This window comes from Scardinius erythrophthalmus (genome assembly GCF_964197995.2).
Source record: "Scardinius erythrophthalmus genome assembly, chromosome: 3".
In the NCBI taxonomy this organism is placed as follows: Eukaryota; Metazoa; Chordata; class Actinopteri; order Cypriniformes; family Leuciscidae; genus Scardinius; species Scardinius erythrophthalmus.
Window position 1 is genome coordinate 18,977,236 of NC_138223.1, and position 16,751 is coordinate 18,993,986.

Sequence of the window (16,751 nt, forward strand, 5' to 3'; positions counted from 1 at the left end):
AGCTGCTCACACTACATGTTCTGTTAAACTAAAAGAGAAAAAGACATGATTTTTAGGAAATGATTATTACAATTTTTAAAGTTATAATTTATAGACATTTTAAGAAAGAAATAATTTACCTGTTGAGACTATGTTGACAGTCTGTGTAGTGACCGTAGTTGTACAGCTGAGCTTCAGAAAATCAGTAAGAATAAGGCTTTGACAGTTACAGATTTGAAAAACAAAAAGGCGGGAATAAAGAACCCTAAACTCTAACACAAAGAACCATTTCAGCATATGAAGGGTTTTTCAGGACGATACAGTACTAAATAGAACTGTTAAAGAAACTTTAAAGAACCATATTTTTTTAGAGTGTCTTCTGTTACATTGCGACTTAAATCAACTTGATTGCTTTGTATATACACATACTCAGTCAAAAGTGAATCAATATGCCTTAATGTGAACAGTGCAATGTGTTCAAAAACTGTTCAACTGTTCAAAACCTTATGCACACACAATACAGGAAAATCAAATGATCCCCTTTCTTCAGAAAGGCCATGAATCTTTCCTTTGTTTCTTTATCATAAAACTGTTCAAGTGAAAGTTGGGTAATGTCTTATTTTAAATGGGAAATTGAAGACGAGCCAATTGAATATGCAAACATTGGGGTATTTCTTGTTAACACTGAACCCCATTAATCAAGTGAAGCCAGAAATGAGGATGAGGATGATGATGGTATCAGTATGTAGAGCATGAACAGCTCAAATATTTGACTTAAAATGATGAAATAACTGAGAAGATACATTACACGATATGATACTTACATACGATATGTAACATTTTTAAACTTTTATGTTAAAAAATATATTTGATATATTTCTCCATGAGATCATCGTAATAACACAAAATCAGACAGGAAACTGTTGAACACAATATATTTCTTGACAATGACATGATGAATACACAGTAGTGGCCAACAGTGATGTATGGAGGGGATATTTCCACAATATTTGCTTTTAATGACACTTCGGGTTGTAATAAATAATCAAAACATGAGGAGTATGTTATATTGGGAAGAATAATACACTATTAAGGTATTTTAAATTACAAATTTATTTGGCAAGAAAGGCAAACTCCAGCATATAATTAAATGGGTTTAATTGTATTATGCAACAAAAAAGCATAGAAAAGCATAGAAAAACTAAAAGCTCACAGGAAATAAAGCATACATTGACTACAATGTAATTAGTCATTATTATTTTGTCAGTTCTCCCTTGTTTTTAATTACAGCAGCCATTCTCCTGGGCATTGACTCAGAAAACATTTTGCATGCTTAATGCATAACTTCCTTCCAATCCTCCTTAAGTTCTTCCTAAAGATGAGCTTCATTAGAAGACCTGCATGACTTCTCACAATTCAGGTTTATAATTTCCCAAAGTGTTTCAAAGGCATTAACATCAGGGGACTAAGGAGGCCTCTTCAAAAGACTTCAAAATGCTGTGCATAAACACTTTCATTGCGTACAACTTTGTCACATGCATGGTGGGTATGGGACCGTTATTATGTTGGAAAATATATATTTGATCTCCAAACAGATCCTCCATACTTGGCTACACTGTGTTCGGCGGGATTCCCAAGTACTGGTCCGTTTTAAAAGTGCCAGCAAAATTGTATATCCTGCTGCAGAGATGTGTCCCAAATACCATTATGTTTCTCCTGCCATCCTTAATGGTGCCAAGCATGCATTTGGTTTTAAAACACTCCAGTTGTCTCCTACAAACATATCTGACACCATCCATGCTAGGTTGTTACATTTGAACTTGTCGGACTGCAGAACACGGCTCCAATCTTCCATACTCATCCTTATGTTTTTTTTCTTAGTAGATAAAACTAATAAATGGTTTCTTTACTGGTACACACCCTCTCAATCCAGCCTCTTGTAGCCATTGATTTACAGTTTTGGGGATTAAATTGGAGGTTGGAGGTCTCATCCAGGTCTTTAGAAGCTGTTTTGAGGTGTTCCCACATTCAGGTGTTTCATCCTCCTGTCAAAATGCTCACTAGCTCTCTATTTAATGAATTGTAGGCTGGGAATAATGAGTGCAAGATTGGTATGACCACTTGGCCAAAAATGATGTCCACAAAATAAGGTATGTTTCGTTGTGTCATGACAAATGATACAGTTGAGACGTGGAACACGTACATTAGTTTTACACTCCAGGTACAACTTCACAACATGGATACAAAAATATTTAAGAAATATTTAAGAAAAAGTTTAAATAAGGTGCGAAAAAGCCAATTTTCCTAGGACGGACATCACTTTTGCCCACTGCTGTATGTGCATAAAAATCTAGATAAAGAGACTAGGGGGTCATTTGTAAATCACACTAATTTCATGCTTGACATTTTCTTGACCTTTGACCTTTCAGAGGTACTTCATACATGTGTTGAAAATGTCTCCAAGGTTAGCATAGCATATTTTTTTTTAATACCTAAAGCAATCACTTAAAACTCAAAAGCACCCACTACAATAAACTGTGCACAGTACTGAGCACTCATTACAACATGAAACCGCAGTATTGCATGTAAAAACACTTGATGTGACACGGCGTAACAGCACATTCTCAGATCCCACATTATTATGCGGCACGATAATCAATTTTGATTTAAGTGTTTACATTCACACTGACTGCATTGTTCTGTGAAACGAAAATGTTTTTTTACACCGACCGGCACTTCTGGCTGTTTTGATGAATGATGTGATTAAACACATAGCTGTGGTTTTTGATGACTGCACACTTCAAAAACAATTAAACAAAAGAAAATGAAATAACATTACTGATGCCAGATCATTTCTTTACTGGCACATGGTCACTCAGCATTGTCTTTAAGTTATTTGAGCATCTCTGCTATAAAGTGTTTTCCTAAAGCTGGATAAACCCTTCAAACATCTGTCTACTGGTTGAGTTTAATCTCTAACAGTGTGTATCACATGCATTTTTCCTGTCTCCCTCTTTTTTTGTCCCTCTTTGAATTTAAAGGTTCAGCTGTTGTGTATATGGATCTAAGAAGGAGGTCAAAAGTGTGACAGCGTATGCTGGGACTCTTGTGCCATCAAACAGAGCAGAAGGACCCAATACTAGTTTATGAAGGATGAGTTTCAGGTGAATTTCATCCTTCCCCTGAGATCCACTTCCCTGAAGTGTTCGGTAAGGCTTCTTGCACCAGATGCTGCAATACAACTGTAATATCGCAATTTAGTTTTACAGTGATAGTTTTAAGCCTGTTTCATGCACATGTACTGTAAGTGAAGTTGCAGTGTAACTGTAACAGAACTTTGGCTCTCCATAGAAAATAAAGTGATTTATGTTTGGAGAATATCCTACGATAAAATGCTTACCTGAAGTGTGCCACCGAAAATGATTTCAAACTGGATTTTCATGAAGAGGGAGACCACATTACAGTATACAAATGGTAATTAATTTACATGCAACATAATCCACAGATAAATTGAAGCTTTAAACTGCTTAAATAAATCATCTAAATTCAGTCAGTTTTATGGTTTTACATATACAATTTTGAATATAGAAATATGAAATGATGGGAAAAATGACAATTCTTTGAAATATGAAATTAATAATGGACACCGTATTTATGAATGTATAATTGAAAATATTGTGTCTATGTAGTCACTTAATATTAAGCTCTTTTTTACTGAACTGTTGTGTAAAATCAATAAATAATACTGATATTTGGGGAAAAAACTTGTTTGTGTGATATTGCATAAATAGGATATATGTTATACATAAAAAAAAGAAAGAAACCAAAACAAGAACTACAGGGGCAGGGACATTGTATCTCCATATTCTTTTTATTAAATTTGGAGACATTTTTTTTGCCCCCAGCCCCATTCGTTTACAACCCTGGATAGGATTTCCTTTAGGAGGTATATTCTACCTTAAATTTAATGTAGGGTGGGCCATTTATATGGATACACCGTAATAACATGGGAATGGTTGGTGATATTAAAGTCCTGTTTGTGGCACATTAGTATATGTGAGGGGGCAAACTCCTCAAGATGGGTGGTGACCATGGTCATTTAGAAGTCGGCCATCTTGGATACAACTTTTGTTTTTTCAATAGGAAGAGGGCCATGTGACACATCAAACTTATTGGTAATGTCACAAGAAAAACACTGGTGTTCGTTCTATTCGAATTATTCGTTCATGAGTTATTTACAAGTTTCTGACCACTTATAAAATGTGTTCAATGTGCTGCCCATTGTGTTGGATTGTCAATGCAACCCTGTTCTCCCACTCTTCACACACTGAATGGCCCCCAAGGTCTCCCGATCTGACCCCCTTAGACTTTTATCTTTGGGGTCATCTGAAGGCAATTGTCTATGGTGTGAAGATACGAGATGTGCAGCACCTGAAACTACGGATACTGGATGCCTGTGCTGGCATTTCTCCTGCGGTGTTGCTATCAGTGTGTGAAGAGTGGGAGAACAGGGTTGCATTGACAATCCAACACAATGGGCAGCACATTGAACACATTTTATAAGTGGTCAGAAACTTGTAAATAACTCATGAACGAATAAAGTTACGTTGAAACCAAGCACACCATTGTTTTTCTTGTGACATTACCAATAAGTTTGATGTGTCACATGGCCCTCTTCCTATTGAAAAAACAAAAGTTGTATCCAAGATGGCCGACTTCTAAATGGCCACCATGGTCACCACCCATCTTGAGGAGTTTGCCCCCTCACATATACTAATGTGCCACAAACAGGACTTTAATATCACCAACCATTCCAATGTTATTACAGTGTATCCATATAAATGGCCCACCCTGTAGAAGGTGTAGAAGAGAGGACAAGTTCTCAGTCTAAGAAACACAATGTCTCCAGAAATCTCTTACTGGTTTATGGGGAAATAAACAGAGCTTGTGCATTTTATATGGGCACAATAACTGGAAGTGGCTCTGCCTGCTGCATGGCTGACTATAATCATTTGCATGCTCTGTAAAAAAGATGGAGGTGGAAAGAGAGCATGAGCTGGGTGAGCGGTGACCATGCCAGTGTAATAACAGAGCTGTCATGGTAGGCAACATGCTGCAGATCTGTTAGATGGAGGGTGTAATTACTTGGTGAATCTGGCCTGCTGCTATTTGTGATAATTGCTTGTATATGCAGCTTCCTCCTCTCTAAACCATCTCTCATCAACTGTTTGCAGAGGCAAACATGTATTATGAAGCATAGCTGGTAAAAGCGTAATGTAGAGATGACCTTTTGAGACTCACAAGATGCAGTTGTGACTTGATGTTTAACAAATATATCCCCATCTGAACATATGTGTTGAGCAGTGTCTGAACACACTTAAACATAGGGTTGACATTTGAGAATGCATTAAAAATAAAATATAGGTAAAACATTGTAATAAATCTACACTGTGAAACACAACGTGACACTCCCAGTCCCTGTTAATAAAATGTTAGAAAATAAGCAGCTTTGTCATAATTACAGCACAATTACCAGAAGAAATATCTTATCTTAAAGGAGGTCCATTGGATTTTGTGCTGGACAATGAGGGCCTTTGAGTCTAAAAGGATGAGAATCACAAATTAACTGGACACAAGTAAATTCTTTATGATTTCCATCCCTTCTGAAAATCCTCCCTTTTTTGACATAATTTCATCCAATGTCACATGAAAGCTAAATACTTGTGAACAAACAATTAATCACTCAATTATGAGAATTATTGGATAATTCGCAAGGATTATAGACACTGATCTTATACGCTGACCACAAAAAAAAAGAAAGAGTATTTATGCTTTATAGTAATTTAGAATAATTGCCAAGAATTAGGTCATAAATGACTTTTGAATGCTGTACATTGTTTTAAACCACCGCAGTCGGTGATCCAGTTGTTCAGTGGCACAGACCAAGCTGTGCAGTGAGCGAACTAAGTCCATGAAACAAAAGACTGACTGTGTTTGACTCGCATCATTGAGCTCTTTCTGTAGACAAGCTGGCTTACTGTAGTGCACATGGGAAAAACAGGCATGACTTAGTGAGTATCAGTGCTTCCCTGGGCACCAAGCTGGCAGAGCAATAACCAATGGTGCCCCAGCTGGCAATGAGCTAACAGGATTATCCTAAAATGGGTCATGGTGATGCAGGATGCCAATGTGCCCAAATGTTCCATCCCTCAAGAGCTGAAAGGTGATTGAAAATGTCACTCATCTCTAGGTGCAAAACATGTCCAAGTAAATGTCAAGGTGACATGGGTCAAGAGTTCAAATCAACCTCTAAAAAGAAAATAAATGCAAACTGCAACTGCAATATTAAAGGGATAGTTCACCCAAAGGTTTTGTCATTACTTACCCTCAAGCTGTTCCAAACCTGTATGAATTTCTTTCTTCTGTTTAACACAAAAGAAGATATTTTGAAGAATTTTGTTAACCAGACAGTTGATGGACCCCATTGACTTTCATTGTAGGGGGAAACAAATACTATGTCTGATTACCAACATTCTTCAAAATATCTTCTTTTGTATTCAGCAGAAGAAATTCATTCAGGTTTGGAACAACTTGAGGGTGAGTAATGATACCATTTCCATTTGTGAACTATCCCTTTAACAAATCTGTTATAGAAAGGTAACTTAAACCAGTAAAGACAATATTTTTCATAATATCAGGGGTATTTTATAGTTTACCCAATTCTGAGAGGATTAGATTATTATTTTGAATCAAATTGTTTCGATGAACAAGTTGAACCAGTTCACAATGAATAATTTGTTCTTGAATTAGTTGCTCCAATTCATTGATTCAATGATTCAGAAGCAGCACTTAGGAACACGCCAGCTTTTGGGACTCTAGCTTATTCACCGTATCCCCCAGAGTTAGATAAGTTCATACATACCCTTTTCATCTCCGTGCGTGCCGTAACTCTGTCTGACGCACCCACCGTTAGCCTAGCTTAGCACAAAGACTGGAGGTAAACGGCTACAGCTAGCCTACTGCTCCCAATAAGTGACAAAATAACGCCAACATTTTCCTATTTACATGTTGTGATTTGTGATTTGACATGAGACACAGCCATCTTCTAACCGTATGCATACTGGGAACCATATTCTCAGAGTGAATTGCTTGCAGCACCAGAGAAGCCCCGTGGTGAGGAGCAGAGAGTTTGCTCAGAGTTGGAGTAAATCACTCCGCAGAAATAGCAGTGCTTCGCCTTCTGAGAATATAGTTCCAGTATGTATACGGTTAGAAGATGGCTGTGTCCCATGTGACCTTGTTATTCGTACACGCTGTGATTATACAAATCACAACATGTAAATCGGAAAATGTTGGCGTTATTTTGTCACTTATTGGGAGCAGTATGCTAGCTGGAGCCGTTACCTCCAGTCTTTGTGCTAAGCTAGGCTAACGGTGGGTGCGTTAGAGTTACGGCACGCACGGAGATGCGTATGTATGTCTGGACTTATCTAACTCTGGGGGATACAGTGAATAAGCTAAAGTCCCAAAAAGTCGGCGTGTCCTTTAACAACTCACTAAGGTAAAGATTATCAGACAATGTCCACAAATTTTGTCACTTCCTACAGTTTGGGGTGAGTAAGAAATAAATTAATACTTTCATTTGGCAAGGATGAAATAAATTGATCAAAAGTGACAGTAAAGATATTAACAATTTTATAAACAATTCTATTTAAAATGAAATGCTGTTCTTTTGAACTTGCTATTCATCAAATAATCCAGAAAAAGCATCACGGTTTCTACAAAAATACAAGGCAGCACAACTGATCATTGATAAGAAGTCCTTCTTGTGAATCAAATCAGCATAATTAGAATGATTTCTGAAAGATCATGTGTCACTGAAGACTTGAGTAATCCCTGCTGAAAATTCAGCTTTGCCATCGCAGGAATCAATTACATTTTAAAATATATTAAAATTTAAAACATTTATTTTAAACTGAATTTATTTTACATTTGACTCTATTTTTGATTAAATAAGTGCAGCCTTGATGAGTATTAGACTTTCAAAAACATACAAAAATCAATAACACTTTCGATGAAAACTCCATTATAGCTCCATTTATACTTATAAGTATTACTATTCTATAAATATATTTATAGACTCATTAAGACCTATACTGCTTTATAAGAACAGTTATGGTTACATTTATATTATTTTTATAATTATAAGTCATGCATTTGCTTTTTCAATGCGCATGCTCACAATACATTACACTGATTTATAAGTATTAATTAGTCAGTCGTATGGTTCCATGAATGCATTTATAAAGATGCAACCGGCATTGCTATAATGTTATTATGTTATAGTTACGATGACTTTTTAGTCATTCAGATTTATTTCTGTCAAATAAGTGAATATATTGTTATTAATAGCTGTGCTGATAATACAGTAACTAACCTCTGTAAATGCATCACTAATGGCTTTAAGTAAAGTGAAAACATGTTAAGACTTAAAACAAATGTTAAGAAATCATGAAGATGTGGAAGATCATGGAGATGTGGATTCTGTCCGTGGAATACATTTTACACGGGAAAACTAGAAAAATTAGAAAGCATGCAGGGTCTTCCCCCCGGAACTTTAAAATACACACTCAAAGATCTAGTCTGCATATCTTCTAAATTAAACTGTTTATTGTAAGAACTACATGCACATTTATGGACAACAGCTATTTGCTTCTAATTATACAAAGTAATTTTGTGTTGCCAAATCAAACGTGTTCCTTCGCTGAGCAAAATTCACAAATCTGCCTGGGTTTCGCTCCTGGGTAAGATTGCTTTGTTTTTTTGTTTTTTACATCCCTTCAAATGATCACATCAGTGAATATGATTGTAGATCATGCAGTTATCTATTGTGGTGCCGTTTGTATCAAACCGTACAGACAGGATTCTCCCATGAAGCGCCACTCGTGCTGGGGGGCAGGATTACAGGAACAAAGAAACCAGGGTGAAGAAAAAGATCTTAATCCTTCATCCCCTCCTTTTCCACTCTTTTATAAAATTCCTCATCTCTTCAATATAGGCCTTCCTTTCTTCTTATAACAATAATGATACTCTCTTGCTCTCCTTTTTCTCTTTCAAGTTTGACTAATAGCCAGGGCCCTGGAACTTCTGAATCAAAAGAATCTACACTGAGGGATATTTATTGAAGCCAATAAACTGCCTGAATGTGAAAAAAAGATTAAACGTAAAAAAAATTTGACATTGAAATCAGCTAAAAATGAAAATGACATACAAGCATCTAAAAAGATTGGTGAGTCAAGTGTGCTTTAGGTGAGAGAAAGTGGTAGATGTGTCAAAGGTGAACCATTTAACAACAACTGACATTCAATCCCATGAATGTCCACTGCGATTAGTCACTGACTGTCCAACGAGTCAATTTTTCAAGTTTGATTTCCAAACACTAAGACGGCAAAACTATTCTGGAGCTGGTCGTCAAGAATCAGAATTCCTGGGCTCAGGCTGATTTTTAATGCTCTTTAGTCTTCATTTTTGAATAATTAATTAAAGTGAATAGAGAACCATATCACCAGAGCTGACAGAGAGAGCAGATGTCTGAAGGATTTTGTAATAACATGACGCATAAATATTGTTGCAATGATTTAGATGCAGAGTCCAGCAGAACTGTTCAAGCTTCTGTATAGTCGTTTTCTTGACATCAAGCTTATGTAAGTCCTTATTTTCAATGCATGAAGCATCCATCTTGAGTCTTTCATTACTACATTTCACTATAGTTCATGCAATTTATTCATGCTCTTAAAATGTCATGTAGTTAATGTTTATGAGGTCATTTTTGTGAGGTGCGTTGCCCTGATGCTGTTGTCTCTGTAAACCCCTGTGCGACGTCTGTTTTTGGCCTTGTTTTAAAGGCAAGCCTCAAAGAACTTTTTAGGAAAAAGCCAATTTTAGTAGGTCAAGTAGTAATAGTTATATAACTTAATGAAACATCCTGTTATTTTTACCATAAATTTTATGCAATACTTTTAAAAGAACAGAGAACATCATATATAGTATGGGTTTTCTTCCAGTACTCATTCTTGACTTACAGTATCAACTATTCGAACATTGTATTCAAGCATGGTAGTAACTAAGCAGAGCTGAACCATTGCTAGGCAACAGGCTATGAACATCCTGTAGCTTTAGGCAGGATGACTCTGCAACAGATACAGAGAAATACATCATCCCTCAACTGAAAAACGTTTGGTTATGTCTAAGAGCTAAGATGTACATTCGTCTGATGCGCTCATGGAGGACTAATGTGCATAAAATGATTGTAAACGATTTGCGTTGCACTGTAAAAAGTGACAAACAAACACTGGCTGGTTTAGAAAGGTTACTGATCTACGCTTGAGACAACAGGCAAGTATTTTTAAATGATTTATCAGCTGTTCTGCAGGACACAATGCGGTCCAGCTCACGCATCTGGGGCTTTAAAGTGAGGATGAAATGTACCAGAAGGAGAAGAGTTGCCATCATGTCTAGAAGACAAGAGAAGATGAGCTTTTCTGCCTTGTTAAATGAAAATCACATTAACCAATAAGCCCCATGGGTGGAATGCCTTGTTATTAAGCGGAACAAACTATAGAAGCTTTATTGGACACATGACACACTTTCACACATTGAGGAACACAGACAGCCAAAATTGTTGAAATGAACAAAGAAAAACCCACATTTTATTGCACTTAAGTTATAAGAAAATAAAAATTCTAAATGAATCAAACAAATACACAATCCCTTTAAGGTTTCTTTTTTTATCTGTCTGTTATGCCAGGCAGTTTACATAAACTGAAAAAATAAAACAGCTCCAACATCTGATTTCTCAAACCAGATTATAAATTAAACAGAAAAAAAACGAAAAAAAAAAAAAAAAAAAAAAACAGGAGAAAGAACAAGATTGTTTTTTCTTTTAATATACAGTGTTAAACCACTTTCACAGTTCAGCTTGAGTTGTGTGACTTGGAGGATGAGACAAATCGTTTGGCTACGGATGCGGTTACGTTGTTTATCTATGAAGCTGCTTTACCCTTAAAAAAAAGAAAAAAAAAAAGAAAAGAAAAAAAAAACTCATGAGAGCGTTACCAACGGAACCAGGTTAGCTCTAGCACTTAAAACGTAATCAGATGTCCATTTCTGTACACTAAGACCACCTTTTTTCCTCGGTAACTTAACGTCGGTTCCAACAATCTCGTTTTTCAACTCATTAAAAACAAGAACGGTATTCTTTTTTTGTCGAAGCATACATTTCCACACAGAACAGGCTGGCAGAGCTTTTGTCCCAAGGAATGTGTGAACAATTTGCTCAAACACACACCCGCACGCACACCCAGTCATGCTCACAAACGCGCAAAATAGTTTCTACTCGTCTGTCGTTTCATCTCAGCAGACAAACCCGTCTCTTTGTCAGACATTCTCCCTCCTCTACGCCTCGTAGAGGCACATTTGGCTCAAGTTTCAGTGGCAAAAAAAGAGAAGCGGTTATGTCGATATCTTGCTTTTGTTGGTACGTTTGTTTGTGTCGTTTTTATAAGTTCAAACTCTACAAGTAACTTTTGTTTAGAATTTCGTCTGGGACTAAAACGTCACAGCCAGTTAAAGTTCCACCTTATTTTTTTCTGTGTGTCTAGCAGCATAAAATCCAGTTTGGCCACTGGGATGGACAGTACTGGGAGGGAAAAGGTGGGGGGTGGGAAGAGACATATTCCCAGGAGCTTATGGGAAAACATTCTCATTTCCCACAGAGCACCAGCACTGATGAACTAATGAGACCAGACTGGTTGAAAAACAATGAACGCAGGTCATCTCCGATCCAGAGAGCCACTGCTTATGGAGTACTGAATTTATATTAAAAAAAACTAAATAAAAAAAAACACCACATCACAAGTAAAACCTCAAAAATGTGTGAAACAGCAGAGTGGGTTTAGCTTAATACTGAGACCTGTTGTTTGCAACAGTAGGCAGGAAGTGAACAAAAAATGCTGAACTTGAAAAGAAAGCACAAAACTTTAATTCACAGCTGTTGATGCGAAAACTTAAAAAAAAACAAAAAAAAAAACGAAAGTTGTGGGGAACAAAAAAAAAACAAAAAAAAAAAAAAACGGATACAAAAGAAAATAACGTGCGAGGAAGAAAGGGATATTTGGCGTGTGCTGAGGTTGATGAGGACTGACAAAATTGGCTTCCTTTGTCTCGCTTTCTCGAATCACTCCTGCAGTACAAAGCTCTTCAATTCTCATCTTTCTCCATAAATTTTTTATTTGTATACACTATTTATCTCTCCGTATCCGTGTTGATGCGTTAGGGTTTCATGTATACAGTGTTGACTGCTTAGATCAAAAAAATAACATTTGTACATATGGGTGTGAATTTCAGTCAGGCTTGAGCGAACAAGTCTCTGTGCAAGGTCGCCTTGAGTGGTAGGAAAAGGGACAATCCAGTCTTCCCAAGTCCTTCCTGTCAGTTTCCTTCCCAGAATGCTGTGGTGCATGAGCGTCTGCCCCCACCCCTCCCCCCTTCGGAAGGTGAACGGAACTGTGGCGGCAGTCGTGGACCGTGGCACAACGGGGAGAGATGTTGGCGGCAACTTATCGGGGAGGTGGAGATGCCATGAAGTGAGCGATCGGTCCTGGCGCGGAAAGACCCGGGGCAGGTTGCTCTCCCCACCCTCCCCATTTTACAAACAAGTCCCCTTTAAGTTCACCCCCTTCACTTCATGTCCACATCAAAGTCCAGCACCAGGAGCTTGGTTTCCTCCGTGCCGTTACGGCTGCCCACCGCGCAAACAAGTTTGGTATTGGAGGCGCGGATTCGCCAGACCACACCGCCGCTGCCTCCGCTCTCCAGTGTGACCAGGTTGCGGATGAACTCGCCTGTCCGAAGGTCCCACAACTTCACCGTACCGTCATCGGAGCTGGTGATGACAAAATTCTTGTTGAACTGCAAGCATGTTACTGCACTCTGGTGCTTGTGGGGACCTAAGAGCGAGATAAAAGAAAGAAAACAAGAGTTGACATTCATTGTGAAAACTAAGTACATTTGGTATTGAATGTACACTTGTAGAGTACTTAAAAGTATATACATAAAAAAACTACTTGCAGATAATATAATATTACTGAAATAAAAGGCCACTTAAGTGTACACTGTAACAAAAAAATTGCTGCCTTAAATTTTTAAGTACAGTCAACTTGGATATTTACACAAGTCATTTCAACTTAAATTACATTCTATGACTTAATCTTCCATAACTTTATTATTTTGATGAGTTAAAGCAATGTAAAAACACATGTTGTCAAATTATTGATCATATAATTTTTACAGTGTACTTGGAGCACACCTTCACTTTGATTGTTTCTTGACACTCAAGTGCACTTTTAAAATTAGAGCTGCACGATTCCGAAATGATTTTTTGTTGTTTAAAATAGATGCCGATTCTGAATAGACAGCTAAACAATATAACTTGCAATTTACTAGAGGTTCTAAAAAAAAAATAATTGAAGCAGTCTATTTTAAAAAAAGAATTAATTTACATTTATTAGAGTTTTTTTTTTGAACAAATGATTCAATGACTCACTCATAAAGATTTATATGCTTAAGTCCTACTTATATTGACAAAATAAGCACTCTTAAGATCAAATAATTGCATTAATATAAATTTCAACTAAAATATTTTCATTTTACAGCAAATACCATTTATTTAAGTGTCAAAAACAGTACATTCAATTTGCACTTAGGTATATTCTTTTAAAGTATAATATTTCCCTAATAAATACTCTTTTTAAAGGTTACAAGGGATTCCAGATGTAGAGGCTCATCACACACACCGCAACGCTGAAAGCCCGATAGACAGGAAATCGACCTGCAGCTATTTGCCACAACGGTGAAATCGGAGAGAGGATGTGTAACTATGGTTACGGGAAATACTGTGGCATTAATGGCTTTGATTCTATGCCCTTGAGGTATTGAATTGAGCCAGTCTTTCTGATAGGCCAAGGAACATCTGAGTCTAAACAAAAGTGCTTAGACTGCTGTCAGCGAGGCATATAAAGATAAAGAGAAAAAGAGATGTGCTAGAGTACACTGGCTCCTGTTACTGCAGAGGGGTGTGGTGAGCTATTACAGGCAATCCGCAGTCAAATACTGAAAATCATGTTATCAAACATCTAGATTGAGAACAAAGACAGATTGAAGTTCATGAGTGAATGAAAACTCAAAATATCCATTTCAAAGGCATGAATTTGCTCATGAATACCCATTAGTAGAGCGCTAAAGTCAACTGTGTAAATGTAAATGAGATGGCCGCTCTCCATTGATGTGCAAGACACTACACAGAGTGACAAAATAGACCCTTTTCCTTTAATGAGTGACTGTCTATGAGCATTCGCACTTCACAGCTCAGCCGTTGAGTTGAGCATCTTGTCTGGGGTCAAATGTGTGTTTTTGTTTATGATGTCAAACGATTAAGTGATAACAGGAAATGCTCAATGATCTAATTAAATGACCTACAAACTGATATATGGTCCATCCCCCCTCTGTCTTACCCTCTGGGCACCCCCAATAAGACCACCACAACCCCCTCCAATTCCTTTCATCATGTCATCTATTCCTCACCCTTCCAGAAGATTAAAGCTCAAGATGCTAAGAGAGGCTGGGAATTATGAAAAATACATCTTTGGAAACATGTTTTTCTTTGGCCTGAAGACAGAGTAAAAATGTTGTTTGTGGTTAAAATGTAACGAATAAAGCTCTTAAACGGAACAGTTCGCCCAAAAACAATATGTATACCTTTTTTCCCCCCAGCAACACACAAAAGTAGAAAATGTTGGAAAATATTTTCATTCAACAACTTCACCAAACGAGAAGTGTACTAATTCCCAAGTCTTCTAATGATTGCTTTGTGTGAGGAAGAGACTGCAATTTAAGTCATTAAGTAATAATCTTCACCTACACCAAATTTTACAATTATTGAACATCTATGTTCAGGTTAAAGGAACGCTGCATTTAAATTCAGTATGAAACACATTGCAAGCTGATTTGATTCCCTATTGTGCTGCCATATACCAAAGTAAAATGGCTTCTCGAATTAAAGGATGCAACCTCATTTTGTACATGTGAGTGACAGGTTGTTGGAGGAAAGGGATTATTGTCCCACCCTCGCACATGTCAGAGAAAAGATGTCTTTCCGATTAAAAATTACAAGGGTGCATTCATTTAAAAATAAAATAATGTGTACAGATAAATAATTTATAATAAACACTGCAATAATCTATAAAAAATTAAAGCTGTGTTTACACTGCCAGCGACAACGCGCCATAATCCCATTCATTTCACTGTAGAGCTGGCGATTTTTGGCGACATGAGTGACAGTGACAATTGGTGACAGGATGCAGGTGTGTCCAGCGACAAGGACAAAGTTGAGATGTGTTTAACTATGCAAATAAAGAGCGACTTTCCGGAGCGACACAACAACCAATAGGAGTGAAGGCAGTGGAGCGTACGTGATTAGTCACTACAGCCTGTATTGAAATTCATTTTAGAGGTTAGCAACTTTCCTATAATTTATGATATGTCTCTGTGCACATACAGGGACACTCGCTGTGCTGACTCAGAGCCTGAATGGATTTGTGAACCCAGACAGTCCGTTGCTTGTGCTTTCGCTCCAGATAAATAGCCACAATGGCAAATAGCACCAGCTGTTTCTCATTCATCTTTAATATTAAGCATTTCATGTACGGATTCCATTTATATTTTCTCTGTTCCCTTAGTTTAGTTTAGTGGGAAAAAAAATGGATTCAGTGTCTAGAACATGGAATAACAGATTGTGTGCTTTTTCTGGGTGAGATGGAGTAAACTGCGGCGCTAACAGTGTCACACGATTGCACACGTTGCGTAGCCATGGACTGAAGACCAATGGCCAAGGTCAGGATTTTCGTTAAATAATGCATTAAATTTCACATCGTATACCCTAGAACACTTGGTAAATACGAGTCACATGGGATCATTCTGTGATACTTTTGCATCTTTTTTATAAGCTTGATGCAGGTCACTATGCACTGCCATTATACGGATGAGCACGAGCTGAACATTTTTTTTTTTTTTTTTTTCTCCTTTTGTGGTCCATAAAAGAAAGAAGGGCATATGGCATTAGAAAAACACCAGGGTGAGTAATTTATGACTTAATTTAGATTTTAGGGTGAACTATCTCTTTAAGTCACTGACATTTTTAGGTGAACTATTCCTTTGACCGAGTTGCGATCGGTCATACTCTCTCTGCTCACCTTGCAGTGTCTGTAGGCACTGGCCGGTCTTAATGTCCCAGATCTTGACGGTGGAGTCAGCGTTTCCAGAGACGAGGATATTATCTTTGAGCTCCATGCCGCTGGTGAGAGACTGATGACCTGTGAGCGTGTGAATACAGTTTCCCGTTTCTACATCCCACACCCGAATTGATGTGTCCAACGAACCACTCACTACATGGATGCCGTCAAACTGTAGAAAGAGAGGATTAAATAAATCATTGTTCAGTAATTACTAAATGACATTATGTAAGAAAACTGTGGCTAAACGCCCACAGTAGTCATTTGGCTTATTTTGTGTCTAGAATAAAACCCAAGAATTCAATAAAAGCTGTATTGAGCAGGGAAGGGATTTGATTCATTTCACAATGAGATGCAGCACAAGCTGAATTCCAGATATTTTCCATTCCATTGTTATTGCATTAAATGGCACTATGTTTGATTAAC

The 16,751-nt window shown here is 37.4% G+C and overlaps 1 protein-coding gene across 3 annotated transcripts in view; it reads right to left on the reverse strand.

The window, feature by feature from the left end:
- Positions 1-10,588: 10,588 nt before the first annotated feature.
- The window catches only part of fbxw7 (F-box and WD repeat domain containing 7), a 72,303-nt gene continuing 66,140 nt past the window's right edge, over positions 10,589-16,751 (reverse strand). For all 3 annotated transcript variants that reach the window (XM_081361286.1, XM_081361288.1, XM_081361287.1), the window contains exons 10-11: positions 16,287-16,497; positions 10,589-12,986 (exon numbers count right to left, since the gene is read on the reverse strand). In XM_081361286.1, the coding sequence (XP_081217412.1) occupies positions 12,718-12,986; positions 16,287-16,497 (480 nt within the window). In that variant the 3' untranslated portion in view covers positions 10,589-12,717. The remainder of the gene's footprint in view (positions 12,987-16,286; positions 16,498-16,751) is intronic.